General features: G+C 42.8%; 2 protein-coding genes across 2 annotated transcripts; both read right to left on the reverse strand.

The window, feature by feature from the left end:
• Positions 1-9,215: 9,215 nt before the first annotated feature.
• On the reverse strand, positions 9,216-13,827 carry cdkn1bb (cyclin-dependent kinase inhibitor 1Bb). Its single transcript, XM_035156512.2, has 3 exons — positions 12,713-13,827; positions 12,284-12,417; positions 9,216-10,786 (listed from the first exon to the last, which is right to left on the reverse strand). The coding sequence occupies exons 1-2, from the start codon at positions 13,155-13,157 to the stop codon at positions 12,296-12,298; spliced, it is 567 nt and encodes a 188-aa protein (XP_035012403.1). The 5' UTR covers positions 13,158-13,827; the 3' UTR covers positions 9,216-10,786; positions 12,284-12,295.
• A 1,083-nt stretch (positions 13,828-14,910) lies between these two features.
• yars2 (tyrosyl-tRNA synthetase 2, mitochondrial) lies at positions 14,911-20,201 on the reverse strand. The gene is made up of 5 exons (XM_035156477.2): positions 19,350-20,201; positions 18,320-18,487; positions 16,796-16,951; positions 16,361-16,531; positions 14,911-15,474 (listed from the first exon to the last, which is right to left on the reverse strand). Exons 1-5 carry the CDS (start codon positions 20,135-20,137, stop codon positions 15,315-15,317), a joined length of 1,443 nt encoding a protein of 480 aa, XP_035012368.1. The 5' UTR covers positions 20,138-20,201; the 3' UTR covers positions 14,911-15,314.
• Positions 20,202-21,170: the final 969 nt, after the last annotated feature.

Here is a 21,170-nt window from a genome sequence, read left to right on the forward strand (position 1 = left end):
CGCTCTGGCCCGCTCTCTTGGCTCAGGGAGAATTTGATTACCAGCTCATCTGCTCCATAATTTGCTTTCGTTGGAGGGCGAAACCTGTCTCGCAGTTTCTCTCAGCTGTTTGCTGAAAATCCGGAGCTGAGCCGGGTCAAGGTAAGCCACAGGCCACAGTTTCCATCCAAATAAAATCTCCTCGGCTCATCATCTCGCCGAATTCCTCTCCCACTGCAATCACCACGAGGGGAGAAGAGAAAGAAGAAATACACGTTCGCCGCGCCCACTTTGAACTCCAATATTCCATAACCCATTGAATGAGGCATGCGGAGGAAAAGGAGAATATGTCTCGTATTACCTCTCAATTATATTTGCTGTGAAAGGCCAAAAAATACTGGGGATGTCCCAAGATCAGCACGCTCCAGTGCTGAGAGAGGGAGAGAGGGGAGGAAGGAAGAGAGGGGTTGTCCCTGGAGAGGGGTGGACAAACAGGGGGGAGAGAGAGGCAGGAGGAGGACAGAGAGCAAAGAGGAGCAAAAGCCATTTTCAATTAGCCAGAGAGACTACATGGGCCGGAGGGCCGCAGTGCTCCACTGCCTTTTGTCCTCTTCTGGTTTCTATCACCTCAAGGGGATTTTGGCAGCGAGAGGGAGAGAGAGAGTAGAAAAGAGAGGGAGAGAGAGACCCCATGGCTACCTCCGTCTGCTGAGGCCACTCCATGTCGCCCCGTACTCCTCTTTCATCTTACGGCGAGACAGAGAGAAGAGAGAGACTCCCGACTTCAAAAGACAGTTTGATGTTAGAAGTACACGGGAGCGCAACCTAAAAGAGGATCTGAGAAAGCAGTTAAAAGGAGCATATAAGGGCCACACTGTCACAGACACTGGACAGTGAAATCCATGTGGAGGGGGGAACTCATGCAAGGTCATGAAACGCTAGAGACCCTCTGAGGCTTGCTGATCGTCCATGTCGTCTTTGATCCGGTCACCTCAGCCACGCTCAGGACAGGACAGAGCTCTTATTATGCTGCTGAAAGGAGGCCGAAGTTAAAAAATAAGGACATATTGTGGAACTTACACATCTTAGATAAAATGAATTAAATTATGCTACGGTACCAAATTGTCTGACCTTAATACTGGTATTTTGACAAGATGCAGCAAAATTGTTGATGTCGAATCTAAATCTTTTTTTTGTTACTTCAACTGTCTGCTCTTTTTACATTGGGCAGGTTGTGTTCAACCAGCCGGTGTAAACCGGTTCTTTACAGCACACCTTTTATTTATAATTCACACACACGTTCATACAGTGCAGCTATGTGTGGCCCTTTCTCTGTCACAGATCACTCATACACTGTTGGCACAGCCGTCGGAGGCAATTAGGGGTTCAGTATCTTGCCCAAGGACACTACGGCACACAACCCAGGACAACCAAGACAGACCGAAATCAGATTTGTGATCTGGCCAAGCGATCAGCCACAACTGTGGTAACAGTAACAAGTTTTCATGTTGTGTGTGTAAAACAGGTTGTCTTAAATCTCATGTGTAATAGACTTGAAATGTGGTGTGCAACAGGTGTAAAGCAGTGTGTCTGGATCTGTGGCTCATACCATGTTCTACCCATGATGGGCTGGGCCCATAAAGAAAAACACACACACACACACCAGGCTCAGCAGGGAGGCCGCGGCTGGTGAACGGGTGGTAGCTGTCAGGCTGTGTGGCTGCGCCGTCCCACCATGGGGGTACTTGGAGGCCACCTGTCTAGAGGGGCCCAGGCGTGTATAGAGGCCCAGCAGTGCTATATGAAAGCAGATATGAGTCAACAGGTGTGTGTGCATATGTGTGTGTGTGTGTGTGTGTGTGTGTGACAAACAATGTAGCAGCTGATGCCAGGCACCACGTCAGGAGCTGTCCCTAAATAGCTGGGGCCAGCAGTTGCCTGCAGGACAGTTGGTGTACCTTGTTGCCCCCTCCCCCGCCCACCTCTCCATAGAATATTCCCATTTTTGGTCTTGGGGCATTAAATAGATTGTTCCAGTTTGTTCTGATTGGCTTAGTCCCGGCTCAAAACCATCGTAAAACACCCAATAAAAACACACCTGTGATCCCGTTTGAACTGCAACTACAGAGAGAAACCCCAGCTCTCACAGAAAGGGAAGAGAGATGATTGGAAGTTTGGATTATAGTGTTATTATTGGCTGATGAAAAAATTATTTAGATCATTTTATGATTATGGTATGTAGGCAGTTTGAAAGCCAAGGTTAACTCAAGCAATAACAAGCATATAGCAGCACCTCTTACATGTCAGAATCACGGTAAGCCCTCATATTATGTAAGTAGTGACTTGGTTTCCATGGTGTCCTTATGGGGAATGCAGCAGCGGTGAAGTTCCTTGTTTTAAATGGTCTTACAATACCTTGTGCGCTGTTTGCAGGGTCCTACGTGTCCCCTTATCCCCAACTTTTGATGCAGCCTCTCACAGCAAATACAGTATGCCCTTTGACCCCATCTCTGTTTGGTCCAAGCATCGGGACATCAACCCACGGGATAATAAATCAACCAGAGGCCGGGAGGTTAGATTGACCCCCGTGACCTTTGGCCTTGCAAGATTTCCCTTTACCATATGCCTGTGGCTCACCACGCCGTACACCCCTCCCCATGCATGGCCAGAGGAAAAAATCTCTGCGGCCAAGAACAACAGCACAAACCCAGGCCCGCTCGAGAGCCAAAGATCCGTCTGAGCTGCTCAGTTTCACATCCTGGGTCCAGCCAGCAACAGAAACCCCACCCAGGGCTGGCTATGCTAAGTGTGACTGCTGCTAATGTGTTGTTACGGCTGCCGCAGAGGTCCAGGCACACTTTGGAGGTGGAGGGGAGGGGGGGGGCAGCAAAGAAAGGCTGCATGGCTTGGGGGCTGCCGACAGTATATAGGTCATATTATTGGGGGACTTTTCCCCCAGACGGGAAGAGCATTTCTGGCGTGAAACTGGAAGGACTTCAGTGGTGCGCTGATGTTTGGCCAGCCAAGGCAGAATGTCAGGCATGGTGGACAGCTGCATGGAGCTACTGTTAGAGAGGAGGGGAGCGGGCAGGCAGGCAGGCGGGGGGGCGGTTATTGTACAACAAGAAAGAAGTGATGCACGAGCATGAAACGTCAGACTGGTATTATGTTTGGCCCTTTCTGGTATTTTTAATTAGAAAAGGGAAGTGAAAATAGAACACAAAAAGGCTGAAGGATTCCTTGAAAAACGTGGTGTGTAGTTCTGTGGAATATGGTTTCGCTATTACCCACTTCTTATTACGCACAACACTGATTCTCATAAGTGATGTGTGAGGAATAAGGTTTCAAAGATGATGAGGCGATGTATGAGACGGCGATCAACTGCTGTCAAAATCCATTTCGACCTCCGTCAGCGTTATACACAAATGTCTCTTCACCAGTAGATCAGGAGGTTCAATGAGCGTCTTAGAATGTTATACCTGCCTCCTCCCTGTTGAATTTGAACAGCAAACCAGCTCAAAATCCCCTAAACAGCAACACCATATTCTGCAGTGAGTGAAAATTGAAAACAGACTGAAAGATTGAGTATTGGCTAACCGGTGGACCACATCTACGCTCGTCCAAAGGCAGAGGTAGGTTTCATACGGTCGAAGAGTCTGCTTTTCTCATCAAGGCCCATGTTGGAGAACATGTTCACTCATTCTTACGGCAGGAGTCTTTTCAACACCAGAACTGAGGACTGTGCAGTGCAGCAGAGGCCCCCACCAGCCTCCTGATGAGGGCAGCAGAAGCAGGACAGAAAAAAGAAGCCTGGGTATATTCATGTGAAACGTGGGCCACATTATTTTTAATGAAAAGTGAAAAGCTGATCGTTTCTGGTGCGGATCCAAGACGAGGCTAAAGACAATTTTCCATTCATTTGAACCAACACTGTTCCCTGACATTGGTTTAGACATCACAGCTCGCTGGATGGGATGTAATTTGATGTGGTCCGTGTTGTAAGACATATTCAGACTGACTGGAACCATTGCCACATACACTTGTGCAAATGTTACAAAAAGCTTGCATCACTTGAAATGTTTTGCATCATGTCAAATTCACATCACATCCTAACACACCCATACTGTCATCATCCTCATCATCTGTGTGGGAATGCTCCTCTGCTAGCTCTCACACTGCTGCTGTACATTATGCATAAAGTGTGTTACACGACTGACTCGACAAATTCAGTCTTTAGTTTAATTCAAATGTGAGGAGAGGAGAGTTCTCAAATACACACAAACATATATATATATTATATTATTATTATTGTTATTATTATTATTATATATTATATATTTATTTATTTATATATGTTTGTGTGTTTTTGTCTGTTTGTATTTGTATAATTTAAACATATATATATATATCAATTTGTGTGTTCTTTGTCAGAACTATGTGTATAATTATTACATCATTGTCATTGCCTCAAGAATAATTTAGCAACAGGTTTTTCACAGAACCCACATGACTAAAATATTGTTTATTGTGTGCAGCCATGCAATACTCTCAACCCACACACACACACACACATATATGTGTGTGTGTGTGTGTGTGGGTTGAGACACACATACATTTGTATATGTGTGTGTGTGTGTGCAGCCATGCAATACTCTCAACCCACACACACATACATTTGTATATTTATATTTTATTACCATTATATACTATCTACTATTCAATTTTATAATTTTTTTATTTATATACACATATAGGAAATTTGTCAGAAACTACATTCTGTGTCAGAACTTGTGTCTGATTATTACATCTCTGTGTTGAAGTTTTTCTTTGCATTGCCTGAATAAGAAAAAGCCGCTGTTGCACATGATAAAAAAAATGTCACATTCACATGTCTGTAACACGTGCACCATGTATAGTGTATATATATATTGTGTATAGAAATAGAAACTTGACTTTCACTGAAGCGCTCTCTCCACCACAGTGAACTGCAAAATACCACTACACACACACAGACACACAAACACACACACACACACACACAAATATATTGTTCCAATAATCATATACATTTATTCATTTAATTCACATTATTTCATGAATTGTTTCCTTTTTAACTAGAAATTTGCAATAAATGCAACATGTAAATTAAACAATTATTGTCATGCAAACAAAAATACTGGACACGCCCTCAGGCCTTCTGCTTTTCACATTTATATCACTGTGAATTCATAACCTGTGAGTTTGAACAATTTATCCAAATAGATTATGTCACATTGGTCTACTGGAACTTGTGATAGAGATTTTTCACTATTTTATAAATAAATGCTTAATTGATAAAAAAATAAAATAAAATAAACATCTTGATTGCTAATGGAAATAGTGATTAATGCAGTTTTGACTTACCTTCACCCTTGATTTAAACAGGTAGTCTAATTGTCTAGGACCAATTGTGTAACAGTATTTAAAACCAGTTTGTCCAGGTTATGTTTGAACTTGCAGCTCAGATAAAGTTCAAATCTCCTGTAACCTAAAGCAATGACTGTATATAAAGTTTTAATCAGAGAGCAGGGATGGTTTGTCAGTAGAGCTTTACAGATAACTAATGTACAGCGGCGAACATTGATTATTGATTTATTGCATATAATGAAAGGGGACAGCACAGTGAGATTGACTGTGAGCGAGGCCCCGCCAAGAAAAACGAAAAAAGTGTGTCTATCTGCTCCACACACAGATGTTTCAGCTGGATGCTCGGCCTCTGTTTTCTCAGCCAAATGCATCTAAGCGCATCCCGGAGCATTCCTGATGGGATTACTGGGCCAGGTACCGTCCACTGGTCAGGGAGGGAGAGATAAAGGGAGAGTCAGAGTATGGTCGGCGTGCAGCACAGCCTGCTTGTTGTCACGTCTCGCGCTGCGTGCTTGAGCAGATTTGCCTTGATAAAAGATAAAGGCTCTTTGATAGGCTGCAGGTGCGCTGCTTTAATGAGCGTTACCAGCCCCCCCCCTCCCCTTTTCTTCCCTGGAAAAAACGCACTGCAGATGCACATCTGCACATCTGTCATTCGATGCTCTTCAGCATCCCCCTAACCTCTCCTCTCCCCTCCTGCCGGCCTGTCACTCATCCCCAAGGCTCTCACGCACACACGTCTCTAACACGCCACACATCACACGCCGCAACGCTCTGAGGGACAAAAGTGACTTCAGTGTGTTTTCTATTGAATGAAATAGTTTTCCCTGTATTGATACAGCTTTCCTGGCTCACTCCAGCTGCCCCAGAAACCATCCAAACCCCACCCACGAGGGGGGCATTCCATGCAGGCTAAAACAAACGCTCAAACGCAGAAATGGAAAAATATTAGAGTAATTCCAATGCAGGTTGGCCTGCACGCGGTCTGTTAGGGAAGGAAAGAAAGAATCAGAGGCAGAGAGACAGGAGGGGAGAGAGAGCGAGAGAGAGAGAGAGAGAGATGTTAGGTGTTTGTTTGTGGGCACTTCTTTCCCCTCATTCAGAGCCTAAGGTGCCAGGGGAATAGCTTGATGACGTGAGTTGCGGCCTCGGCAGGAAACATGGGGAGGAACTTGTGGCTTTATATTAAGTGTGGGGGCGGTTCACAGGAAAAGATAACCTGCTTCTGTTGATATAGCAAGGAAGAGTGAATTCTTGGCATATGCGAGTTGTCGCAGACAGGAACAGGCCGCCGATGCCGTCCTGCGTCTGACTGACTGGCTCACTGGAATTTCCTCGAGTTCACGGTGGTTTTGTTTGGGTGACGGTGATGGAGTGTTACAGGAATGCTTGCAGGGACATTCCTGCTGTAACAGAAAAGGTGTTATGCAAGGAGTGATACTGTTGCTTCAGAGTGGACCTTCATAAGGACCTTATGCGACCTAATGACCTATTGAATAACTGACCCTGTTATACTGTTTGTGGTCATTTCTGTGGTGCCCACAAATGAAGGGTTTAGTTTAAGCTGAAACACTTGAGCTTGTGGCACAATTGTGTGAGAGGGTTGATCAGCAATTAGTCTGGACCGATTCCACATGGAATGGCGGTTATTTGAAAATGTGTTAAAGACAAGGCTGCTCAAAAACTAAATTTCTAGCCTTAATTCAAATCTACACACACACACACACACACACACAGAAACTAAGTTCTTTGTCAGAACTTGTGTGTAATCATAACATCCGTGTGGTGATTACACACAAGTTCTGACAAAGAACACACGTTTTATTTGTCATATGTAAGTGAACAGGTTCATCAGTGCAATGAAAAGTGTTGGATGAGAAGCACAGGTCAGCTCAGCAGTGCATTTAGAACAACTCCTCAATTTAAATAAAACAAAGTAAAATAAATTAATATTAAAAAATAACATACTATAAAACGACATACATATGAGGATACAAGTGTAAAATTGTTATTTCATTGCCTGATGAAATAAGACAGTGCCCATATTGCCCATATTTTTTCACACAAATCATGACTGTACACATGCTCCATAATTTAGTTTATTTAAAATATTGTATGCAGCCATTAATTCTCTCAATTACACACACAGACACAAACACACCATCATATGCATTTTATGCAAATTTCCTATAAACTTTGCTTTATTGTACCATGTATATTATATACATTGTGAATATTTTATTGTCCATCCTTTGTGCATATTCTCATATATTCCAACAACAATATGCTTCAATTTAGTTTAATGCTCTTAAATCATTTAAATTAAAAAATAATTTTGAAAAATACATTTATAGGCAAAGTCACCTTTGTGTTTTTTTTACATAAATTATTGAGGGAAATAATTAGCATTTGCTGACTGGCTGACACGTCCTCCTCCTCTGCCTCCATCCAATCAATCAGTCAACCGGACAGACACCCAGTCAGCCATTCAGCCAGTAAGTCAGCCGGCGAGCCACCGAGTCAGTCAGTCAGACACCCAGTCAGTCAGTCAATCTGTCTGCTGTTTAGGCAGGGTGGAGGCTCGTAGACAGGCCCTTTGTCTGAGCAGAGAAGCCCCAGACACAACAGTGGCCAGCCCCAGCCCCCTTACAATGGCCCACCACACAAAGGCCCACACACTGGGACAATAGGCCGGTCTCAGAGTGGGGGTGGACGGCTGAGCTGAGGTTACCCACCTGCACACTTCAGAACCAGACCACCACCCCCCTACCTTGCCTACACACATGCACACACACACACACACAGCCCCCACCTTTCCAGCTTTAAAGAGCCGGTGCAGGTGTCTTCCTGTGTCAGTGGCACCAGGAGGAAGCAGGGAGATGCCAGGTAGAGAAAGCATTCGTTTGGCTTTCACAGCAGCAGATGTGCCATGACAGGCAGCAAAACACATAAAGTCACTGGAGGTTAAAGAGCAGCGAGCCTTGGGTCAGGGCCCTGCTGCTGGCAGACATCGCTCACATGACAAGAAATGAGCACAAGTTCAATTCCAGCAAAAAGTAGTAAAGTGAGGTATTGGCAACTTTTTTTTTTTTTACAGGATTATTATTTAAACTAACATGATTGCATCACTAATAAAAAGGAACAAAAACAATACTTTAAAAAAAAGATTTTAAAAATATATTTAACATTCCTTGAATAAATGTATATATTATCTTGAACATAAACTCCTATAAATTGCAGGAAAAAAACTGAGATGAAAATTGAATTTATGGTAAAAAAAAATTAAACACAAAACACAATATACATAAATGCAAACACACTCACTTTGTTACACACACACACACACAGGGACAAATACGGATTCTACTAAAGCCAGGAAAATATTATTTAAAAATTGTAAAAAATTATTTACTAGCTGCAGTATTTAACCTTGCATTTTGAAGATCGTAGTCTGAGTTTAGCATGCTTACCCTTTTTTTCCCCATGAGAGCCATTCCCATAAATTACTGAATGTTACTGGCTGCAACAAGTGGTCTGCTTTCCCCATTCTCCTTTTCATTGGAGGACTAGAGTGTCAATCATCAGCCTGCTCAAAACTGTGCTACACTCGTCTTGGGAGTCCCTGCATTGTACCAGGACGCCTACATGCACAGAAATCCTCTCTGCACTGCCTAAAGTATCTTTATGCTATATTTTTCCTGCATGTATTTTCTTGGTGTTTTATTGGACATTTTTGCGTTTTTATAAATAAAACGTAAAAATACGTAGGAGTGTGTGTGTGTGTGTTGTGGGGAAACTACACCAAGTGTAAAAAGCAACTTCAAGGCAGACAAATTTAATTCTTTTAATTGATTGCAACACATTTTATAACCACACATTACAAAATCCACATCAAATATTTTATCAGGCTCAGTTTGCAACCTTATTGATAAGAGAAAAAAAAAAACTACAAAAAATATGCTTTTACAAAATAAGACAATTATAATAAAGTAAATGCCACTTTGGATAACCGTAATCAAAAACCCATTTTTTTTTTATTCTACATAAAAAAAAACTTGACATAAATAAGTTAGTATAATTTCTCAGTGTTTTTACAAAATTATGTACAAAAGGTACATTTGCAAAGATTTACACAAATACACAGGCATGGTGACTGCATTTCTGAGACGAGCTGTTCTTTCTCTCTGCATCCAGGTGCACACTGGTCTCTTTGAACATAACCCACACTTTAGGCGAATAGAGGGAAGCTTTTAGATGCTCACATTGGCATCGTCAGCAGGCTAAACATTGGTGAAAAGAAAAACAATGGAATATTAAGTCTAGGTTATCACAAAGAAATACAATGTGAAGTCAACTAAGAAGCAAAGGCAGTGTTGGCAACCATACTGAAGCAACCATTGTATTTGGTATTGTAGGACATTCAACCCTTATTTAGAAAAAGACTAAAAAATAAAACTCCTTTCCGAAGGTTGATGAAACGACAGGGATACAGTCGAGGAACCTGTGCAGTTTGTACGCTCTTAGTCCTTCAACGTCTGAGTACCGCACAACTCCAGAGAACAATCAAACACACCGTGACAAAGTGGCTGAGGTGTGCATGAGTACTTGAGAAAAAAAAAAAAATTCCAGATTTCAACTGATGCTAAAAGCATCTACCACAAAAATAAATAGGACTTTCTTTAAATTACTCAAACAGAAATATTACTGTCTTTCTCTTTGTTGATTTCCTGGGGAAATAGATCTTTTAGAGGAACCTGCACTTGGTGACACTGAAATGACCAAAGAAGAAAAAAATTTAAAAAAAGAAGACAGATGAGCTACATTTGTACCTTTCTTCACTGCTGAGTTAGGGAGATGACGGAGTGAAGACACACTGATAAGAAACTGTAAGGAGCCATGATTTTGTTTTAAATGTAGCAATTAGGGACCGTGTCAAAGTCTTTCAGAAGATAAAATAAGAAAAACAAAAAACAGCATTTTGGAAACATGTATCAAACTACACTGCAATTCTTCAAGTCAAATCAAAATTCACACCTTGTTACATAAAGGATTTGTTTTCAAAATCATAATGTTATCTTATGTGCTACATATGGAGAGAAATATAATATAATATATATTTATTTACACACAGGTAGTAAAAAAAGGAGCAAAAAAGGAAATCAAACCTAATTGCACACTGCTACATTGACTGCTTTCAGAGGCAGTAACTTTTAATTGAGTGCCACAACTTTAGTGTTTCTATTCAGTGCTTCAACAGCGTCCTCCTCGTCCTTCAGGAGACTTGATATGTTTCTGATGCTGTGTAGTTCCTCTTGCAAGAAAAAAAAAGAAGAAGAAAAAATAAAAAATTCGGCCAACGCTGAATTTTTCCACATAAAAAAGGGAACATACATCGTCGGCTCTGTGGGAACAAAAAAGACATGAGGTTAGGACTCGTTTATTCACATCAGAGCAGCATGCATCACACAGAAAAATACTTAAGCAACTGTATCAAGGATGGGCTGAGAGTTTGTGCACAGTTTCACTAAACATGAGAGGGGAGGGGGGGAGTATTGCTTGTGTCCTTAAGTACTTCTGACAAGAGCAAGGAGGGTGAAGTTCAAAACATCAACATGGTGCTCAGGAATATGAGGGAAACACACAGATGTACTTTGTGTTGGTTATATAACAATACTGATGCAAGAATTCACTCAAATGATTTTACTATGCGATTAAAAACAGTAGATATGTGATTTTTGATCAGCACTTGCACTTCCATACTATATTTCACACTAATAAAAATTATATTTTAGGAGACAACTAAAAAAAACGACTACCAGGCATGACAATTTGTTTCCGCCTGAGAATCACAAAAGCCTCCTGCATTTCTTCTGAATCTAAAGTAAGCCCCCTTGGACATTATGAATATACTAAAGATTCGTTTTTACCATCCCTCAACAGACCACACCGTTCTCCACAAATTAAAATATGAGCATGCACTAAAAGTTATGACTTGGTGCTTTATCCTGCACTGCAGCTTTGACACTTCACATGCTGCCACCACAATTCAGATTTCATGCCTATTCTCCTCCGACGAGCACACTTGATTTCAGTCATGCACGGCTCTCAGGCGGCAGAGGCAGATACGAGAGAGTGTGCAGTGTGTGTGTGTGTGTGTGCAGGGTGTGTGTGTGTGTGTGTGTGTGTGTTGCACTCTGCACACAGAGGCCGGCCCCTTCCCGTCCCTGCTCCTCGGTGAGGGGCAGTGGCTGCTGACGTGTTACTACTACACTGTTGTTCAGCACTTGTTTACAGTTCAGTCGGAAACTCTCCGCGGCGGCCAGCGGTTGTAGTAAAGAAAAAAAACACAAAAAAAAACGTGTAAATGTGCAGCCACCACGTTTCGTCTTTACTCTGAACTCATCGATCGCAGTGCGGAGACACGCGCAGGAACACGAATGAACCACTTTTACTCCCACTACTACGATTTCCACTCGCAGTCGATGAATGGCACCAGCTGACAGACAACACACACACACACACACACACACACACACACACACACACACACACACACACACACACACACACACACACACACACACACACACACACACACACACACACACACACACACACACAAGAGAACAACTGTCAAAGTTGAACCTGATCTGACACGATTACCTGCAAAGTGATCGGATCGAGGAAACCAACTAACACTACGTGAACGACACAATCAAATAAGAAGCGGACTGTTTTGTCTTATATAAGTTTTTCGTTGGAGGCAAACAACAGCTGGGAGAGAGAGGGGGGACTCGAACTTTTCTCTGCTGACGCTGGCAAACAACCAGCTGCAGTCGCACAAACCAGTACGAACACACGTTACAGTCCCAGTAGCAGCAATCCCGGAGTGTCTTACCGTCTGTGGTGCTCACGTCAGCCTCTTGGGGCTGCTCTTTCTGGGTGTGTGTTCTGCAGAGTGGCTCAGACTGGGACGGATCACCTCATCTGAGCTGCTGCTGCTGTGGGACCTCTTGCTTTGGGCCGAGGCTTCTGCAAAAAGCAAAGTTTGCGTCAGTAAAAAAAAAGAGAAAAAAACAGGCTAAATAATTCAGGAAAACTATTTTTTTTTTTTTTACTGTCATGCAAGAAGTTCAGGTTTGGTTCAGCTGAGTTGCAGCTTTTGAATATTTGGTTTCAGCGCATTTTAAAGCCGGGTGAGGGGGAGATGCCACCACAGTGATGGGCACTCGAGACCCAGCCCGGCTTCCCGTTTACACACACACACACACACACACATGCAGTCGGTGTAAAAACATGGAGGTGAGTCGGTGTCAGGTCTCAGTACCGTGGCACGCAGGTCTCTTCCTCAGCCCGGTGCACTCCATCTGCCCGTCAGACCTGGCGCTGCTGTCGCCGCCCGGAGCCGCCACCACAACACAGCTATGATTCCCGTTAAGATCCACATTGTTATTCCCGGCGGAGCAGACGCCCTTCTCCCTGGTCCTCGTCCGCAGCGGCCGCTGGTAGAAATCCGGGACGTCCCTGCAGTCCACTAACTTCCAGTCGAGCCTGTCGTTGACCAGCGGCGAGTAACTGGCGAAGTCGAAGCCCCACTTGGCGGAGGCAGTCTCCTCCATCTCCCGCAAGTGTCCCTTTAAATCCCTCTTTAACTCTTCGTGGTCCACGGAGCCGAAGAGGCTCCTGCAGGCTGACGGCTTCGGGTGCTCCGACACCCGCGGCTCCGTCCGCTCCAACGTCGGGCTCCCGTTTGAAAGGCGAACGTTTGACATTTTTATTTTTCCGCCCCCCCACCTCCCAAAAAAAAAATAGCAATAAGGTAAAGAAAGACAATTTCTCGTCACGATCGTCCAGTTTTCACGCGAACAAAAACCCACCACCGTTCAAAAACAACGGGTATCTCCTCGCCTCTGATCGGGATCCACAGCCAGAGAGAAGCGGCTTGTTGCCATGCAGGACGCGGAGCAGGGGACGCCAACGGCCGCGGTTGTTATGGAGCCGAGCGTCGTCTGCGCGGAGCCGGGAAAGACCGAAGTGAAACACGGGGCACCGGAGCCGCGCTGTCTGTCAGATGTCGCCCCGCGGTGAGATAGACTGCGGGCGAAGCGTCTCAGCTCCCAATATGGCGATGGATGATGAAGCTGGACCGAGAGGAGCCTGGGTCCGGGGGGCGGGGGGACGAGGAAGGGGGATGATTGACACTGAGAGCTATTTAAATGCGGAGCGGGCCGCTCATTGGCCGTCGCGCTTAGGCCCGCCCACTTCTGTTAAGGTGGACCGGCTACTTGCGACAAACGGCCAGCTTTTTACACTTAAAATCTATTTTGGTTTTCTTCAAATGAAGATTAATGTCGCAACAATAACACGCAGCTGTTAATGTGCCACAAACGTTTCACTTCTTTTTGGTTTAATTTCTTAATGAGGCAGTAGTTTATTTTACTTATATATTTATCTATTTTTTTTCTAAATTTAAATCTACATAAAATATGTACATTAGTGTCATTAGTTAACAGTTTACACTACAAAATAAAAATAATTCTTTAGCTAATCTATGAAAGCTGTTGCTAGGTGGTGTGTGATACGATTCTCGTAAAGCAGCCTACCTATAATAAGACTAAACTTCAGAGTTGCCAAATGCATTTTGCAAAATTTTTTACATACTCACCAACTGCATTTGATTCAGAGTCAAAACCATTAACCAAATATATTCATAACATTTTAAATTTCTGGAAAATATTAGCATACATTAAAATCAAAAGGCTGAGAAAACATTCTCCTTATATAAGTTGTTGATTTTTGATTTAAACCAAATTGTTAAAAAAAATGAATCGCTTGTAAACATTCCACCTTAAGGGATGACATTTCTGAACATGCATGGGATGAAGCTTCAAGGTGTGGGTCCTCTGCTCGTAGTGTATCTACCCTCCCCCACTGCTAAGATGTCAAATCTATCCGATTATGTCCAGTAAAGAAAAAAAAATGTTTTTTTCAAATCTAGCAAGTGTATCTTAATGACCTGGTATTTCCCCCCAGTAATCTGGAGGTGAGTGAGGGAAATCAAGGTCAGCACAGAGCAGACCCTGTCCTCATCTCCACTGGCCCCCAGGACAAAAAGAGAAGAACAGATGTAGGACTAAAAAAAGCCACGAACATGTCCACATTCAAGTGTCTGTAAATAAGTAAAAATACGAAATGAAAAAACATTGAAAGAGGCCGTGCGTGCTGAGCCTCAGAAACTGTTAACTACACCACAGTGAAAACTTTGTACTTAATGGGGAAAATCTAATTCTTATCTTGAAAAAAAATTCTGCTAACTGAAACATAAAATTTACGGAATCAAATAATAATCCCCAATCGAATTTAGTTTGTTTTTAAATTGATCTAAAATCTCCTTCTTTCCCTGTGGTGCAGTTTACACTGGACACCACATAGACAGAAGAAAACAGCAGCAGTGAGACAGATGTTGGCCTCAAGTTCACATCAAACTGGAAAAACACTATTCGCTAAAAATAGATGCATAAACTGTTTGCGAGAAATGATGCAATTTAATTTTACTATTAGCAATTATTTATCTATGGGGTCACAGCAGGCGATGTGGTGCAGCTGTGGCCGCCTGCAGCACCACCATTATGACTGGGACCATGCTGCCCCCTAGTGTTCACTTTGCAAGATCTCTGTGGGAGTACAAATCCAACAGGAACAACGTCTTTATGTCAAATTATTTTTAATACCGCAGCTTTTGATAAATGTCACATCTGTACATATACATATTTATATTACAACCAGAGGGAAACCAACTACATCAAAACCTGCTATGTACCAAAATATCAGTCCATCCATGTCTCCTCTTTGACCTGCTGAGGTGCAGTCTCCTACCTTCCCAGTCAGTCCATTACAGTAAACTGGTCCATTGCTGAGAGCAGGGGACTTCAGAGACTGAGCCACTTGATGATGTAGAAGTTCCTCTTGCCCACTTTGAGCAACGTTAGTCCATTAGACAGGATGTGGAGTTTGGGGATGAGTATTTGCTCTGGTTTATTTGTCCGTCTGTGGTTGATCCACACTGCACCGTCCGAAAGCATCTGATACCTGCACACAAGCGTTAACACTGTCAGTTAGGACAGTCTCAAATAGACAGAGACATTACCTCACATAGCTGCAGAACACAAAGTGAGCATGCAAACCAGAACCATTCTAACCTGTATAATCTAATTAAAGCATGGATGAAAATGAAAGATTACAGTGTAGAGTGCTCACGAGACAACATGTATAATTTAAATTATTAATCTATTGGTCAAAATCATTGGTAATTCATTTTTCCAATTATCGACTAATCGTGCACTGCAGTAACTCATACAACATTCAATATAGAACAAACTCACTGATATATAAAGACAGGAAAGAAATTCCCATCATCCACTGCTTTTACTGAGGATTTGTTTATGTTTATTTTTATGTTTTTTATCTCTATAAACTGAATAATTGGACGGTTGTTTGAACAAACAGGGACTTTGTAAATGTCATTTTGTAATGATTATTGAAAATAAAGATAAAGATATTTTATTTGAAAATTATGCTCAGTATCCCTGTCATATTTTCAAGTCATGTTTTCGATACAATGGAGCTGAACAGAATTATATTTTCTTGTTGACAAAGTGATGAAATAAATGAAATTTACAAATTCAACAGAAACATTTGTCTTCAGAAATAGTGGCCAATTAATCCACAATGTACTGCCGACAGTCTGCTTTGGAGCTGCTTGCTTTTGAATGATTGAATTTTAAATAACAGTCGCTGTAAAAACAATGTGCAGCCACATAAAAGACGTTTGCAAGAAATGTTTGTGATTTGAGTGGACTGATTTAAATTTCATAATTTACAGGTTAATATGTTAGATTTAATAAATTATTAATATTAACTATTGGTATTTGCACCCTGTAATTGTATGTAAGGAAAGCAGTATTGGCGTATTCACCCTCTGGGTCCCTCTGGGATTGCGTTGACTTTTCGGCAGGCGTCTATCACAGTGGTCCCCGGCTCCAGCAGCAGCTCGAGGAAGGGAGCCTCCCTGAAAAGCTCCTGAAGCTCCTCGTCACTCATTTCCTCCAAGGCCTGCACACTGCTGTGGAAAAGTGCGTCGGTGCATCTGCAACGATAATATTAAATATGACTTTTCTTCCCTGAATAGGTCAATTCTTACCTCAGTAATGAGGTCAGAGGTCACTGGCAGCTACAGAAGTGTGAGCATGGGGGAGTTACGAATTTGGCATCTTCTAAATCACACTTCCAGCTATCTGAATTCCTGCTACTTTTAAGAATGACCTATCAAATAAGAAATGTAAAAACTTGAATAAAACAGCATTGAATACCACAGAAACAAAACACTCAAACACACAGGGCCTGATCTGACCTCTTAGCACTTTCAAGGCCCTCCTTTCCGTGCACCAGTTTGGTCACCTCTGCAGCCAGTCGCTTGTGTGCGAGCCGTTTACTTGGATCCTCCCTCTGCTGCTCCATCAGCCTCTCCACCTCCGCCAGAGGCAGGAAGGTGAACAGCTTCAGATACCTATAAAAAGACAATACACCTGAGCCTTGGATACAAAGCTGAGAATATCTACAGCAGCGCCAAAGTATTCAGACCTGTTAACTCTTTGCAATTTTTTTTTTTTAAATGAATAAAATTCCTATTTTTAGACCACTAGCCTACAAGCAATAATCTATAATGACAAAGTGAAAACGTGTTACAAGAACTGTTTGAAAATTAACCTTAAAATGTGCCTAGAGCCTGACTGGAGTCAAGCTGTGACAAAGTAAATTGACTGGTTATAGATGAAACAGGCTCACACCGGTAGATATGAGGTCCAACAATTGACACTTCAAGTCGGAACAATAACAGAGCCATAAGGTCTAATTACAGTAAGTCTATTAAATTGCGAGGTGAAGCATAGATAAGGGCAAGATAATTAAAACATTCCTAAGTCGGTTTCTGTTGTAGGAGCTCAGAATCCTCCATAAAGTGAAAGGGAAGAAGACGGACTTGGAGTTGGCCATCAGACCAAAGTCAGGGAGGTGACCGAGAAGCTAACAAAGGTTCTCTGCAGAGAATGGGAACCTGACAGGAAGGGTGATTCTCTCAGCAGCCTTGCATCCATCAGGTGTTTATTGTAGAATGGGAGAGGATTTCAGTAAAACCTGGGAGCTTGCCAAGCTGCATTTAAATGAGTCTGCAAACATGAGGGGAAAGATTTCTGGGTCTGATGAGATATAAATTTAAACTCTAAACATCTGGCGAACACCAGACTCTGCTGTTACCTGAATGATACCGTCCCTATGATGAAGTATAGCGGTGGCAGCATCAGGCTATGAAGGAGGGATGAATGAAGGCAAACACAGGAAGGCTCTAAAAGACGACCTGCTCCAGAGTACACATGGCATGTGGGGTGATGGTTCACCTTTCACTCAACAAAGACCTGAGGCACACCGACAAGACAACTGTCGAAAAACATGTTTCTTCTTTTTCATTATAATTTCTGAGAGGAGATTGATGGAAATTGTGTAAAAAGTGAAGGGATATCAAAACTTTCTGAAGCCACTGTACATTTACAGCATATCAAGCCATTTTTAGCCATGACCTGCTGGTAAAGTCTGGAGAATCGGATACAGAGTTTACCCAGAGTTTGCTTTTCACACATCACGTTATTTTCTTGACAGCACAGACACAGGTGTCGGCTCTTATCACCACAAACTCTCTCGACAGCTTCGTCTTCTATGTGTGTCAAAGCCTTTTCAACAGGAGATATTTGTTTTCTTTTAGTTTTTTTAATTGTTGCGACTGCCGTGTCACGTGTTAGAAGCATCATCAACCCCCCCCCCCAAGCACCCATCTATGAGATGCTTTCAGAGCGAACACACATATGCCTTTATCTCCACGTACCCTTCCACAGCGTTGTCAGGCAGTCGCAGAAAGAACTGATACAGTTCAAACGGTGATGTCTTGTCTCTGTTGAGCCACACTGCGTTGCCCGCCGTCTTCCCCAGCTTGTCCCCGACAGAGCTGGTCACCAGGGGGGTGGTCAGTCCGTACACCTCCTCTCCACTCACTCTGGAGAGATAACAGGATTTCAAGGGTTACAAGTCTAGTTTGATGTAGTGCAAAAACTAGCAAATAGCTAAAACAAAACTGTAGGACTGCTGGTGCCTTTGTTTGCATGTGTCATCATAACATAGAGTAATAAATCAACTTCAAATGGAATCGAATAGTGAGATGATATGATCAACTTTCGTTATTATTTTACAAAGTTGTGTTGTCAAACAAAAACTAAATTAAGTTTTATTTTAGAGATGACAAGAGTTTTCTCTGGTCTGCATAATAACAGATATATTCTCCATATCGAACACCACAATTATTTTATAAGGAATACTGTATACATTTACCATATTGTGTTAAACTTTCAATAAAACAAATAAGGAAATTAACATTCTGAAGTGTCTTGGCAGCTCGAGCACAGTGTAAACAGAAATGATGCATGCACCTAAGTTTCCAAATTTACCAGGATCACTAAAATAGTAACTGATCCCAATCTTTAACAGGGTCTGGTATACAGGTATCTCTCCATGACGAGGACTTCTGAGTTGTCTTTAAGTTGGATGGACATTTTCTTGTAAATGACAGAAATCACTCTACCGGGCTGGTTGGTATCTGAGCTGAATTTTGCAACCATACATAACTGGTTTGGTTGGTAGAGGTTATAGGCCTGTGGTGTATAAACAGCAACCCCCCTGGTAAAATAGATCCTTAGTGGAGGAGAAGTGTGCAGAACTGAAGCAGGGCTCCTAACAATCCACATGAAACATGTAATCACATCTGCTGCTGTGTGGACATTTACCATGGATCAATGATGCATTACATTAAGAGAAATCTCAGGGAGGCTTGGAAACAATCCTTAAAAGTAGGAGAGTTATACTTGTGGATGTAGTCGTGGCCAGACATGAGGTTGCCCAGCTGGTCGGTGCCCCCGAGCTGGATCCTGCAGCCGTACACCTGGTTGAGGTGGTGGAAGTCATAGGCCTGGAACACCTGGTAGGTGAACTCAGTCAGGCTCATGCCGTCTGTGCTCTTCAGCCTGGACTGGACACTGTGGCGGCTCAGCATGGTGCCCATCCTGAAGTGTCTGCCGGCCTCGGACAGAAAGGGAACAACGCCCCAGTCCTTGTACCAGCTCAGGTTGTTCAGCACGGCCACTGTGCCCGGTTTCCTGGAGGCATCGTGGAAGTGCACTTCGTGGTTGGAGAAGATCCTCTGGATGCTCTCCCGGATGCTCCGGGTGTTCTCCTCCACGGTGTCCGCGGACAGCGGCTCCCTCTCGCTCGTCTTCCCGCTCGGGTCCCCGATTTGAGCCGTGGCCCCCCCGAGCACCGCGAGGACGTGGTGCCCGGCGCTGCGGAAGTGCAGCAGGCCGATGATGGCGAGCAGGTTGCCCACATGGAGGCTGTCGGCCGTGGGGTCAAAGCCGCAGTACACAGTCTGAGCACCGGACTGGAGGAGCCGCGGCAGCTGGTCCTGGGCTGCGTTTTCCGGGAAAGAGTCCTTCAGAACACCGCGTCTGTTGAGGGAGAAGAGCAGCCCGCTGAGTGCAGGGGAGGAGCGGTGAAGTCTACACCTGAGGCTGAGCCACACACCCGTTCTCCTGAGCAGGGCACAGGACGCATGCCGCGGTAGAAAGCGGCAGGTTCCTGCCAAGGGCGCAGCCATGTTGGACAATGTGACGAGCAGACAGAGGAAGCATGGGCGGTTTGTTAGGACGATAGCGCCCTCTAGTGCTCTGGTTCTTAAAGAAGAAGGCTGGTGGCAGGTGCTCCTCAAACTCTCTTCCCATTTAGTGAATCATGTGAAAGTCATACACTTAATATAAAAACTGTATAAAATCAAACCAAAACAAGACAAAGGTAAGAGGTACAGCTTAAAAAGGAGTAAACAAATATTTAAAAACATATTTTCGACTTTTACAAATGTCTACTGTTCTTATCGCTTTACTAGTCTTCAATCCATGCAATGTTTAATAGTGTCTGATTTCTATTTTGAATTGTGTGTGTGGTTTTATTAATGTGGTCAATTTAGTTTTGCATTACAATTAGAGCCCGACCAATGATATATGATATCAATCATCTCAATGATATATTGATATGAGCCTTTCTCAGACATCTCTGTATCTGCGTTTACGTTTGCTAATGCAAAATCTTTAACTTTACAGAATAGACAATGCGGAAAATATGTGAATTTTAATTTTGCGTTTTATATTCAAATGATTATTTTCTCAATTCAATTATATATTTGGTTGTATTTACGCTTTAGTGATTTTATAACAAAGCTTATGGTTTATTGTAAAATAACAATAAAAGCCTCAGTTACATTTCATTATCATAAGGGTTTGATAAAGATATCTCAGAAATCATATCGGCCAATACTATATTTCAGTAGTCTATCTTTAATTTTTGACTCCCTAATAGTAGTATCAACCTCACCCCCAAAAAAAAACCCAAATAGGTCAGACTCTAATCAGTACACTGAATCAAAATTCAGCATTTTCTCTTCACTGAATAAAGTAAATATACTCTTTCTGCAGGTTTGACCACAGACCAATACATGATGAACTCGCATCAGGACCAGCTGAGAAGACAGATTTTATTATGTTTATAAATGTATTTTTTTCCGTAGACATTTTAGTCAAACAAAGACATGTGCTATGAATCAACTACAGAAACCAACCTTCAATGGTCCATAATTA

Source organism: Hippoglossus stenolepis, chromosome 5 (genome assembly GCF_022539355.2).
Source record: "Hippoglossus stenolepis isolate QCI-W04-F060 chromosome 5, HSTE1.2, whole genome shotgun sequence".
Taxonomy (NCBI): Eukaryota; Metazoa; Chordata; class Actinopteri; order Pleuronectiformes; family Pleuronectidae; genus Hippoglossus; species Hippoglossus stenolepis.